Source organism: Arvicola amphibius, chromosome 14, assembly GCF_903992535.2.
Source record: "Arvicola amphibius chromosome 14, mArvAmp1.2, whole genome shotgun sequence".
Lineage (NCBI taxonomy): Eukaryota > Metazoa > Chordata > Mammalia > Rodentia > Cricetidae > Arvicola > Arvicola amphibius.
Window position 1 is genome coordinate 10,010,503 of NC_052060.1, and position 13,303 is coordinate 10,023,805.

Below are 13,303 nucleotides of genomic sequence, written 5' to 3' on the forward strand. Positions count from 1 at the left end.
AATCTGGACTGTAACGAGATAAAATGCGGGCTCATCTGATATAACAGCTTTGCTGAATCTATGAGTAAAATGAGAGCAGAGATTTGTCAAAAGTCACAGTGCCAGACTGTGTGGTGCTCTGGCCAGCTCCTCTTCTTGGATGTCTCCCACAGTCCTCCATAGGCTCAGTGGGATTTGGAGGTGGCAGTGTAAGAACTGCTTGCTCGAGCATCACCTCTGTTGAGAAAAGAGACTGCTAAACGATCCAGTGATGCCTAAAACTCCTTGAATGGGCATGCTCAGGGGGGAGGAACTAAAACAAGGTAGTATCCAGAGAAACAGTGTTTTTGAGTATTCAGCTGAGGGTTGTGGTCCTGGCCATAGCCTACCCTTGACATGGCTGTGTATGGTACTCGCTGCCCCCAACCCCACACCTGCCTCCAGCCATCAATTCTCTCACCATTTATGGCTGCTCAGGACCCAGCCACTCAACCACCATTCTGCACCCTTGTAAGAATGTTCAGAATGCCGGGAGCTGCCCCCAGCCACTGCTGAGCTGCCTTCTAGCCATTTCTATACGCGGTTTCAGGACTGCCCTAACCTCTGGCTTCCCTTAAGGACTTGACATTTACCTTGACTGCATTCTGGAGAATAAGATAAGACTCTCCAATTCGTTTCCCAGGACTTCCCTAATCTCTTTGGTTCTCTCCCCAGGAGTAGATAAAGCCAAAGCATATACCATGGGTTCTTCCATGGCTTTTTTCCAGACAGATCTTCCTCTCAGCTGTAGAAAAACTTGGCGTCTATTGTTACATTCCTGAGAACCGTGCTTAAGACAGATCCCATATATTCTGTGCACAGCAGCGTATGGGAAAGTCTAACCTTGCTTGCATTTAAAGGTGATGTGGAGAACTTAGAAATTGATTTTCTCTTCCAGCAGAGGCTGATGGCCAAGATTATAGCTCTGTTGTCCCCACAAGGGTCCCTTGCCCTGGCCTGTGGCTCAGTGAGGAGAAACAGAAACACTTAAAGACAATGGGAACTGCATCTGGTTAACGTTTTCAGTAATGTTCCACCTCGTTATCGTAATAATGGTGATGGTTTTTAAAAGCTATAATTCTAGCTGAGTCTGGTGATGCGTGCCTGGAATTCTGGTTACTCAGAAGAACAGTGCAGAGTGACCTCAGAGCCCTGGACTGCCTCGGCTACACAGAGTTCAAGGCCAGTCTTGGGAGGTTAAGCAGACCCTGTCTCGGGTTTTTTTTTTTTTTTTTAAAAAAAAAAAAAAAAAAAAAAAACAGAAAAGGCCAGGGTTAGGGTGTAGCTCTACACACCCATCCGGTACCATGTAAGAGAGCTACAGTTCTAACCAGCTGTCGTTTATTCAACCACTGCTGTATGCTAGGCAGCATGCTAACCCGTGTGTGTGCATTATCCCACTAACCCTCCAGGCAACCCTGTGGGGAAGTATGTGTTGTTAGTTCATTGTACGGGCAAGAGACCAGAGTTATAAGAGGCTTAAGAGATGTGGAACCTGGGTGCTAGGACCTGCTCCTGCTGATCACCCCATGGCACTCGTGAAGGGTCCTGGGCTGCTGAGAAAACAGTGGCTCGCCCAGGTTCCACCACACGCCTGGCTGGTAGCCATTGCCATCTCTCCAGGAGAGTCTGGCTGTTAAACAAGGCAGCCTGCACAAATGTGAGTGGCTTGCATGGTTTGTTTGTTTTTGTTTGTTTATTTTAACGTAGCTTGAGCTTGACTAAAGACGGCTGGAGCCTCAACTCAGAGCCATCTAGGGCACATCTTCACTCTGTTCGCTGTGGGAATGTGAGGCGCAGCTACTTCCTTCTGCCTTTGTTTCCTCATCTGAGACATGGTGGTGGTGATGTCAGAAACTACTTAGCGGGGGCGGGGTGGGTTGTAGAATATTAATAAGACTGCCCAAAGCAAGACTTGGTACCAAGGAATGCTGGGTAAATGTGTGGTACTGTGGAAGGCCCTACAGCGCAGGCCTCGGAAGCATTTTTTTTTTTTTTTTTTTAGCAACTGAGATGTTCCCACCAGGGGGCGCATTTGGTAGCTGCAAGAAGGCTGGGCTACCGTGAGAAAGAAAGAAAGAAGAGCAGAGGGGAGGGGAGAATGCGAGACAGGGGCAGAGTGGCATGCGCAAAGGCACGGAGAAAAGCAAGAGAGATGAATCGAAAAGACTGAATCGATGGACACACAGACACAGAGAAGCAGAGAATCCGGTGGGAGAGGCAGAGCGTTGAGTGCCTGGCTGGAGGCATCCTGATCTTAGGTTTCTATGTTCTGACGCCCCGCTGGATCCTCTGCTTATGCCCCAATATGGCTGTTCTCTTGAGCTCAAGTCCGAGGAAGTGAGTGTCATGGTGGAGGAGGACCTTTCCCGTGTGTTTGCCCACAGAATATCAACCCGATTCCCTCCAGGTCACGTGAGAGTACACAGTGACCTGTACTGGAGCACAGTGTCTTGCCGGGCTCTGGTTCTTACGCTCCGCTGCAGGTGCCGTTACACGGCTATCCAGGTGACCAGTCCCCAGGTCCTCACACTTACGGCCGGAGAGTTTTGCCTTCTGCTGCCTCTCTTCCTGAACATTCTCACCAGCCTTAGGTCAGAAGGTCCGCTTCCTGTATTAGTCACTTTTCTCATTGCCGCGATCAAACGCCCGAGAAGAAGCAGCTCTGGGAAGGAAGCGTTTCTTTTGGAGTGCAGTTTGAAAGAGACCGTCCACAGCCATGGGGAAGGTGTGGTGGCAGGGGAAGAAGAGAGCAGACAAGAAATGGGCTGGGCCACACTAGGGATCTGCTTCCTTGGTGAGGCTGCACCTGCTAATGCCACCAGCAGGGGGAGCAAGCACTCAGACATATCCGCCTAAGGGAAGGGAAGGGAAGGAAAGGAGAGGGAAGGGCAGGACTCTGGAGTTACAGGCAGTAGATGAAACAGTACAGAAGTAAAGTAGGGACATATAGTCATCTGACTGACAAGGGAAAGACTTTGCACTGGGCTGGAGTGGAGGTGTGCAGTCACATTGTCACAGTGCCCAGACTCTAGCCTGAACATCCCCTCGGTCTCCGGTCCCTCTGCTGTTCCACTCCCCTCCTCTTTAGCAGTTACCAGCTCCAGTCCAGAGGCACTTGCCAGCTGAGTAGCAGGAAAGGCTCCGGCCTTCCTGCATCACAGCCTCCTTGGCCGCAGGCCTCTCCTGTCCCTGTTGGTCATGTTGTCTTACAGAGCCCCACACTCAAGCCAAACTTAGCGGCTTGCCATTTCTACACCCTCCAGACACATTCCTGCCTCCGTGCCTCTACCCAGCTCATTCTTTTTCTCTGAAACATAGTCCCCTCTCCTTGCTATTGAGACAAAGCCTACCCACGACCTCGTTTCAGCCCGGTTGCCTTTTATCCCACCCCTTTCCAAAGGGGCTCCATCTCCTAACAATGTCTCCAATTCCCAGTTTATGTCTCTGTCTACTCTATGAGCCCCTACCGTGTCCTTCAGCCAGTGTCTCAAGCATGTCTGCTGCGGTGACACATGCAGAGCTAGGGAGATTGCGGTGGCTGATTGGCTTCAGAGCACACATTGTGGGCCAAAACTCCAGTGGATCCACGACCTCCTTAGTTCCTTCTCTGACAGCAGAGCCGCGGTGATATGGGGGTTTCTAGAATTACCGTTGGTTCAGAATATGTGTTCAGTACTTCCAGAAAGCTTCGTTCCCCCTTCCATGTAGATTGTCCCCTGGTAAAAGCTCCTTTGATGAAGGCTAGGAGAAGAATAAGAGCAACAACCAAAATGTTGTGTTTAATTTTGTTTGTCCCCTCTTTCCTTCTCTTCCCTCTCTGTTTTTCTGTCTCTGTCTTTGTATCTCTCTCTGTCTCTGTCTCTCTTCCCCCCCACTGTGTGTGTTTGTGTGTGTGTGTGTGTGCGTGTGCATGTTGAGATGAGTCTCGTGTCCTCTGCCTGTCCTCAGATTCACTATGTAGCTCAGTATGGCTTTGAATTCCTGATTCTTCTCCATCATCTGAGTTCTGAGTGTGAGGATTACAGATGTGCACACCACACCTGGTATATTCGGTGTTGGGAATCAAAACCCCAGGGCTTTGTGCAGCAGAGCCAGCATTCTGGCAGTTTACCTAGATCCCCAGCCCCATACAGTTAATATACATTTTTTGGTTTTTGATTTTTTTTTTTAATGTGGATGTTTCTGTTTTTTGAGACAGGGTTTTTCTGTAGCTTTGGAGCCTGTCCTGGAACTAGCTCTTATAGGCCAGGCTGGCCTTGAACTCACAGAGATCTGCCTGCCTCTGCCTCTCAAATGCACACACCACCACCGCCGGACACAGTATACATTTTTAGTAGTGCAGCAGGGTCTCTTCCTTTCACTTAAGGTGTTCCAAACCCAAAAACTGTCTCGTCATCATACTGAGTTTTGACATCACAATCTATAACTGTCTTTGGTTTCTGTACAGCTGTCTGGAGACCCAGCTGTGCTGCAGGATTCTTTTACTACAACTCCCACTGCTATGGATACTTCCGGAAGATGAAAAACTGGTCTCAGGCTGAGGTGAGAAGTGTGAGCTGTTGATTTCTTGGAGAACAAGGGACCAGCTAGAACTGCAGACCATATTTGACTTAAAGTCAAGGGTTCTTCCTGGGTCCCCAGGAGACGCCTCATGGTTAAAACAAAGAGGGATGTGCTCAACTCCTTCAATTTTGTGAACATTGATGATGTAGATACTATGTGCTAAGACCCTCAATGGGCTGCATGGAGTTAAGAAGCAGCCATGACCCTCAGAAAGCTAGAAATACACAGCTCAAAGGAGCATCAAGGTTCAAGGAGCTTGTGCAAAGAGTAACTGAATTCCTCTATGAGCCTTACCAGAGAGAGTGATACAGAAATGCCTGAAACAGGTCTCAGGGACACCAGGCAGAAAGCCAAGAATCAGAAATGGGGGGTGTCCTCACTTGACACAACCCACACATGCCTGGATTTTGTCTTTCCAGCTATGTGTAAGGCATTTGCAAATATCCAAGTAGCCAGTCCAAGTAAGTGGAGAATTACTATTGTCGTCTCTCCAGCTTGTGGCTGATTGGCACAAATAGAAGTGATGTGGCATGACCCAGCCCTTGGTCTCAAGTGCCCTTCCTGTGTGTGACTCAGTAAAGAAAGGAAGAAGGGTGGCGTCCCCACCATGTGACAGCTGCTGAGGATCAAGCAGTTTTCTCTGACTTCTGAAACTGAGAGAAGGGACCATGGTGGAACATACCTACAACCCCAGCTCTTGGGAGCTGAGACAGGAAGTCAAGAGTAGTTTGAGGCCAGCCTTGGCTACAGAGGGAGATCTTCCCTCAACAGAAAGATGACGTGTGAAATCAATGTGTGGTTGTGACGTTTAAACAGAAATTTTCTTTGCAGTGTAAACAAAAATGATTTCCTTTTGATTAGGCCAAGAGAAGTAGCAATGCAAATTCAGGGAATGAAATGTCTTATTGAGTGGAGTCCTGAATAATGGGGGGTGGGTATAGAGAGAGTGAGGGGAAAGATGGAGCGAGCAAGAGGTGGGGGAGGTGAGAGAGCGAGACAACCCAAGATTCTGTAACTATAAGGAAATTGTGCCTCAGAGAGGTGAAGTGACTTATGAAGGCCACTGGGACCCCAGGTACTTCTCTGGTGCTTGTAGTAGGAGGAGCAGAGGGCTGCATCCAGCCGCCCGGCTTGCTCAGCCCCCGAAATAACCACATAGAAACTGTATTATTTAAATTACTGGCCCATTAGCTCTAACTTATTATTGGCTAGCTCTTACATATTAATTTAACCCATCTCCATTAATGTGTATCACCACTTGACTGTGGCTTACCGGCATGAGTCTAACCAGCGTCTGTCTCAGGCAGGAGAACCATGGTGTCTGCCACACTGCCCTTCTTCCCAACATTCTGTCCTGTCTACTCTGTTCACCTAAGTGCTGCCCTATCAAAAGGCCAAGGCAGTTTCTTTATTCAACTCATGAAAGCAACACATAGACAGAAAAACCTCCTACATCAGGTGGTAAATCTCTTGCCAGGGGCCTTGAGCTTTTGCTTCTGTCTTCTATAGTGACAGAAATCACCCATGGGCTTTAGGTCTCAGTGCCAGGGGAAGGGAACCATCCTTCTTGGTACACTAGGGCTCCAAGGAAAGGGTTGTGCGCTTGTGGCATCTTTAATGGGACCTCTCCTTGCAGGAGGAGTGTCAGAAGTATGGAACTGGATCCCATCTGGCAACTGTCTCGAATCTAAAGGAAGCTGGAGTCATAGCAAAGTACATACTTGGCTATCAGAGAAACCTGCCTGTGTGGATTGGCCTGCATGATCCACAGAAGGTAAGCCCATGTTTGGCTCACAGAGCCTCTTTGGAAACCCAGGATGGCAATTCTTCCGTGAGAAGAGGCCTACAAATAGGACTCATGTAGTAGCCCTGTGGCCAAGCGCCTCCAGTGGTTCAGGCTGAGGCCCGAAGGTCAGGGACCCCTTCTTTCCCTCAGTGGGAGAAATAATTCAAATAGTTCCATTCTGTAGAACTTTTAATTAAGGTCCTTCTGGATCTTCAGATGCAAAAGTATCAATTTTACAGAGCCTTCCAAAGGGGGAGGGGGAGCATGCAAGCCAATCTAGAAGATTCAGAGTAATTTATTTGCCTTTGGTCTTAATTAAAGGTAAAAACTTTCAACTAACCTTTTTTCTGAGATTCTGTCACTTTTTAAAAAATCATTCTTCTCTCCTCTGAACCCCTTTTGACTTCTCCATCAGTACTTGACTATAAGAAGTACCACAGGGTATCTGTATTTTTAGATTTGGGATGGGTATCAATACCCAACTGAAATAGGAGCATAGGCAGAAAAACCCTGCTTTCTGTTTCTGATGACATAGCTGGAGACACCAGTGCTCATAGACCTTATTCCGTGAACACGGAGTCACTCTCTGGCACTGGCCTATGACTCATGGTGTGCTTTGTCTTTTGAGTATTGCAGAAAAACAAGTGTTTTTCTGTGTGCTATAACTGTTATACAGTTATTTGCTTTAAATGGTGTTTATTTGAGTTGCACAATTTTAAAACTTTTAAATTTTTTTTATTTTTACTTTTTATGTGTGAGCATGTATCTACATGTTTGTATGTTCCTGGTGCCTGGGGAAGCCAGAAGAAGATAATGGGGTACCCTGGAACTGGGGTAATACAGTTGTAACGGCCATGGAGGTGCTGAGATAAAAGCAACAAGCACTTTTAACAGCTGAACTTCTCCACTCTTTGAGACAGAGTCTCACTATGTAGCCTTGGCTGACCTGGCACTCGCTACATAGAGCAGGCCGGCCCCAATTTCACAGAGATCTTCTTGCCTCTGCATCCCCAGTGCTAGGATTAAAGGCATAGGCTACAACACCTGGCCAAATTTTTCATTTTTTATGTATTTACTTTGTTGTCAATTAGAACTCTGCTTTCAGAGACAAGCTATATATTTACATCTATATCTGTAAGATTTTTATAGTTTGATCTTTTTACATGTGTGAATGTGAGACACAAATGTTCTAAAATTGTTCTCTATCTCTAATAATCAAGAAAATACAAATGATATAATCTCACTTCAATTATCAACATTTTTCTTTGTAGTATGACTACTATTTTGAGGATGTAGAGAAATGGTCCTGGTGCCCAGTCAGTGAGCATGGAAATCTGTACAAGTGGGCAGTTTGGGAAAATACTGTGTCGATGGGTATTGATAACCTCAAAACAGTCACATTATTTGACCCATTAGTTCTGCTTCTGGAATAGATTATAAGGAAATAATTTTGAGAACACAGAGTGAGTCTCAACAAAATTAGCCGTATTTTTCATAGTAATTGGAAACAATACACTCAGTAGTCAACACAAGATTGTTAAGGTAGACTATTGTACATCCTTGTGTTGAATGGGGGGTTTGGAAAGCAACAGCAAAGACTCAAATAAATGTTTTAAAGAGGACAGTATTTTTTTAGTACACTGATAACCATGTTTCTATCAGCAGTAAACACGCTAAAATATTAGTGATGTTTTCCTTTGTCATTAAACAGAGTGACATTCATAATTTTGGTTCTTCATATATTTCTATCCTTTCCCCCATGAAACCCCATCTCACCGGGCTGAGGGCCTGCTGTGTCTGTGGGAGTGGGAACTGGCTGGGTTGCACACTCCCTCTGTTTCCTGTCATTGCAGAAGCAGTTATGGCAATGGATTGACGGGTCTATAGACCTGTACTCACCCTGGAATTACAGGACAAAGAGCGAAGCCAGGCACTGTGCTGCGCTGAACCCCAAGGACAGTAAGTTCCCTGCACCCCTTCCCTTTCTCCACGCTGCCACTCCGCCCCTGAACCTGTGAGGAGCGAAAGGGGCGTGCTTGCCCTCCTCCTATCTTCCCTTTCACTCAGCAACACTGCCTCACAGGACAGTGGCCTCGACAAGCAGTCTATGAGCCTTGACTCGTCTGTACCCACTCTGCAGTCTTTGCTAAAGCCAGTGAAGGACATTTTTTTTTAACATAAATGGAAGGGGCCATAAGGTGACAGACTATGACAAAGACATCAGAGGTAAAAGCTGGAGAAGGGAATCTCTTAGGCCGGCAGAGCCCACATTGCTGCTACAAAAGACAAGTTGCCAGAACACAGGCAAAATCATAGGGAAGAGCTACTAAAACAAGGTTGCCCACCCAGACTGACGGAACGCTGTGGCGAGTTAACACCACCCAAACCCACCACGGCGCTACCCCAGGAAGCAGCGAGAAGCCCCCCACTAGAGTCAACCAAACAAAAGCTAGACATTTTCTTTTCATTGTAGTAGAAACTGTGTTAGAAGAGAGACTCGGAGTCACAAGGATCAACCGAAGGACATTCCAAGAGAACATATTTCAGGGGCTCTCAGACCTATCGTATGAGGCCCTCCATGTCTGCCTTTTAGCCAGACCAGTTTTGGGGAAGCAGTTGACCAGATGTTTTCCGAGACCCTTTGCGTCCCCACTGGATAAAGTGGTTCTGGGTTTCTCACTGGACAACGTTCTTAGGGTCTTTCCTGTCGGTAGAGTCCCACCCTGAAGGAGCCTGTGGCATAGCTAAAAGGAGGGGGAGCCTGGGTCTTTTGATCCCATCCACCCATCTGGTTTCACTTCAGTTCACAGCAATCAGAACACAGGCTTCAGACACAAGGAAAGCCAAAGGAGGGGGCTGAGGAGGGGGCTGGGGCAGGGGGAGGAGGGGGAGGAGAGGCAGTATGCTTGCTTGCTGCGCGGGTGTGAAGACCTGAGTTTGAATCTCCAGAACCCACATAAGCTGGACAAGGTAGTGTGCACATGTAATCTCAGCACTTGGACAGGAAGACGGGGGAGGGGCAGGGGTGGAGACAGGAGAGTTCCCCGGAAGCTCACAGGTCAGTCACAGGTGGAGGTGGGGGTCAGGGGAGGACATAAAACTGGGTCACTAATTAAAAACCCAGGGAAAAGAGCAGGGCCAGTGAAAAGCTGGTGAAGGGTAGACCTTAGAGGGGAAATCTTCATGAGACCCCGCCCTCGTGCTATTTATGTCTGTAGAACGGACTTTACCTATGTGCAGTCAGGCACGGACTCTGCTCTCTGTGGCAGTGCTCGTTCTTGCTTCCTTTCTGCATAGGAAGAGCTTCTAGGTGTTTTGTCCCCTCTGTCCCTTTGCCGTTTCCTTGGGACTCTCCACTCTGCACCAGAACTGTTTTTGTGACCCCACTGTTTCACTTTGGGACTCCAAACTAGAATAGGCCTGCAATCCCAGTACTTGGAAGGCTGAGGCAGGAGGCTCATCAAGTTCAAGACCAGCCTGGACTACAGAGTAAATGCAAGGCCAGCCTGGGCAACGTAGTGAGACCCTGCGCTGTAACAGAAAGCAAGAGGAGAGCTGCCAGTATGGCCATCGAGAGCAATTGGTAGTGTATTGGACAGCCTGGGCTCAGGCGTCAGCGCTGCAAGGGAAAAGAAGGAAAAAAAAAAGACAAGTTATGTTCAGTCTGCCCTGGGGTCAAGAGCAGGAGCTCTGTGTTCTGGATGACCCTGTAGAAATATAGCATCTTTATCTTACTGAACTGCCTATCCTGGCACGGATTTCTTCCTTCCCTGCACCCCAAATGTCTCCTTATGAAAGGGAGAGAGTCGTCTTAATAGTCATTCAGTGCCTTCATGTATAGGCTGGGCTCACTGTCCAGATTTGGTGTGACCACCCCCCCATTCCCAGCATGTCCCCTTTAATGTTGTGGGAGGGAGGCAGGCAGGAGGAGATTAGAATGGGTACCGATCTAGGTGGGCACCACGGGTAAGCTGCTCTTGGTCACCTCACGCTTCAATTCCATCTCTTCTCTGGGCTCAGTGGATGTCAAACAATAGGACCCTACACAGCCACATATGCAGTCAGCCAACCTGAGTTTCACAGGGCAGATTCCAGGCTAGCAGGCTTGTGCGCACACTCTTAGTTCCGAACTTGAAATCCCTCACAGGCTTGTAGTCCCCGTGTCATGTTCTGGTGCTCCAACTACAGGCCTGTTGATTTAGGACATAGGCACAACTACCCTCTGTGTCTCAAGTATGGGAAGCACACGCAGGTGACAGGGTCAGACCTGCAGGTCAAGACCCAAGCCGACATCAGCTAGGGGGAAATTCAACATCCTGCCACATTCTCTCCGGGACGTCAAGGACTGAGGGATTCTATTTTGAGGACAAAAATAGTTGGGCCTCTCCTAGAAATATATATTTCAGTCCCCGCAAAGGTCCCCAGGATCTGGCCCAGTCCTTCTTTCTAAGTGAGTAACCTGTTGGGATGTGATTGGTTACAATGGCTTACGAGTCTTTGAGGTTCACCCTGGAGCATCTCAGAGCTTGGCTGTGGAGTCTCCCAGGTCTTTGGCACAATCATTTCTAACACAAAGGAGGGGCTGGAGGGATGGCTCAGCTGTTGTCTTAGCTAGGGTTTCTCCTACTCTGGTGAAGCACCATGGGCAATAGCACGCTGGAGAGGGAAGGGTTATACATGTTTATGCTTCCACGGCACGGTTCATCATCAAGGGAAGTCAGGACAGGAACTCAAGCAGAGCAAGAACCCAGAGCTAGAGGTCGATGCAGAGGCCACGGAGGGATGCTATTTACTGACTTGTTCTGCATGACTTGCTCATCCTATTCTCTTATAGAAGGACCACCAGCCCAGGGATGGTCCCACCCACAGTGGGCGGACCCTTTCTCATGAATCACTAGGAAAATGTATTACAGGCTTGTTTATGGAGACATTTTTTTTCAGTTGGGGCTCCCTCTTCTCTGATGACTCTCGCATGTGTCAAGTTGACATAAACCAGTGAGTACAGCTGTTGAAAACAGCTGCTGCTCTTCTGGACTAAGGGAGTTGGGGTCCCAGCACTCACACTGGGCAGGTCACAGCCTCTTGTAACTCCAGCTCCAGGGGACCGGATGCCCTTCTGTGGCCTCTGCAGGCACATACACACGCACACACGCACACACGCGCACACACACACAAATAAAATGATAAATCTTTTTTTTTAAAAAGTTCTGCTGGGCAGTGATGGTGCACGCCTTTAATCCCAGCACTCGAGAGGCAGAGGCAGGTGGATCTCTGTGAGTTAGAGGTCAGCCTGGTCTACAAGAGCTAGTTCCAGGATAGCTAGGGTTGTTACACAGAGAAACCCTCTCTCAAAAAACCAACACAAACAAAAACCCCACCACCACCAACAACAACCAATAAACCAAGCCCACATAAAGGGAGCCTTCCCCGGGTCTGTGCCAGGTGCTGCTTCCTCCATAGTGCCGGAGTAGAGCTTGTACAACCTGCAGTGATCTGAGAAAGTGGGTGTTTGCCTAAGTCAGGGATCCCCAGAGAACCAGTAATGGGAGATGGAGATTCCTGGGGGTAGAGTGGGTGCCAGGAAATTACTGCAAGAGTTGATGTTGAAAAACTGAGTCCAAAATAATTAAAGGGAAAAAGCTTCTGCTCCAAGAAGCGCTTGGTCTGGGCTCCTTTACTCAATGTCTTTTGACTTGAGTGTCAACAATATCTATGAAATACCTGCAGAGCAATATCTACATGGCTAGGGGGCTAGCACTTGCTGGATGTCTGGTTGAAACAATACCTTACTCTACCTGTGTTGGCACCTGAAATAACCACTACTGGCCCTTGTCCAGGGCTCCAAGAAGAACACACAGACAATGCTGGCACATTCGGTGCTGAGCTAGCTTGGTTTAAACGTCTGTTTATTTTCTTACAGGATTTTTAAGCTGGAACAAAAATGGATGCAGCGAGCGCCAACACTTCCTATGCAAGTACAGGCCATAGAGCAAGAATCAAGCGCCTGCCAGCCGTGCGCAAGCTCCTTCTTCCTCCCTCTCACCTGGCGGCTGATATAATCCTTATCCCCCAGAGGAAACACAGCAGCGAACACTGATGAGGCCTCCAGTACACTGACTATCAGGCTCAGACAGCTTAGCATGGTGGGACAGGGGCTTCCAGTATCAGAGATCTTAGCATAGTGGGACAGTGGCTTCCAGCCTCAGAGCTTAGTCTGGTGGGACAGTGGCTTCCAGTCTCAGGGATTGGCAAGGTGGGTACAGTGGCTTCTGGTCTCAGTGTTCACTCTGCAATCCTTTCTAAATACTCCTCTTCCCTTTGGCTGTCTCAAACCAATCGAAATGTACTTGGTGACTACTGGGTCTCTGTCATACCAGTAAAGTTTGGAGCCAAAAAAAACAAATGGTCAAGAGTGAGCTTTCTGTCCCCTTCAGCCCCTGTAACCTCCAACCTCCCTCTGTCACCCATACATGTCCCTGTACTTCCCTGCTGTCCATCCTCTTGCCGTGGAATGTTCATCAGTGGAGTCCCTGCCAGTCTGAAGTGGACCACGAATTATTCATTGAGTAGTGGTGTGTGTAGGAGTCTGCTGAGTTCCACTATAGTGGTAACGGAGATGGAAAGGTGAACTAAGACTCAGAAACACTCCTGCGTGGTTTTCCATCTTCCTCCTCCTCGCCCTGCCTCCTGCGTCCCCAGCAGCACTTGGTTTGAGTAGAGAGGTAAGCAGTGTACCTGCAAGGCTCAGAGTGAGTGGAGCAATGCTTAATTGAGAGTTCTTCTAGGCCTATGATGGGAGGTGACAGTCATAAGTGGTGCGGTGGTCTGACTTGGAGGCCCTGGAACTCACCTCTTCTCTGCCGCTAACAAACTCCGTGGCCTTACTCACTTCTCTGTGCTCCTAGTTTAAGATTCCTTACTGCATGCCTGCTC

The 13,303-nt window shown here is 48.2% G+C and overlaps 1 protein-coding gene across 1 annotated transcript; it reads left to right on the plus strand.

Moving 5' to 3' along the window:
- Positions 1–2,120: 2,120 nt before the first annotated feature.
- Reg4 (regenerating family member 4) lies at positions 2,121–12,422 on the plus strand. Its single transcript, XM_038311987.1, has 5 exons — positions 2,121–2,815; positions 4,469–4,563; positions 6,221–6,358; positions 8,224–8,329; positions 12,291–12,422. The coding sequence occupies exons 1-5, from the start codon at positions 2,317–2,319 to the stop codon at positions 12,356–12,358; spliced, it is 906 nt and encodes a 301-aa protein (XP_038167915.1). The 5' UTR covers positions 2,121–2,316; the 3' UTR covers positions 12,359–12,422.
- The last annotated feature ends 881 nt before the right edge of the window (positions 12,423–13,303 follow it).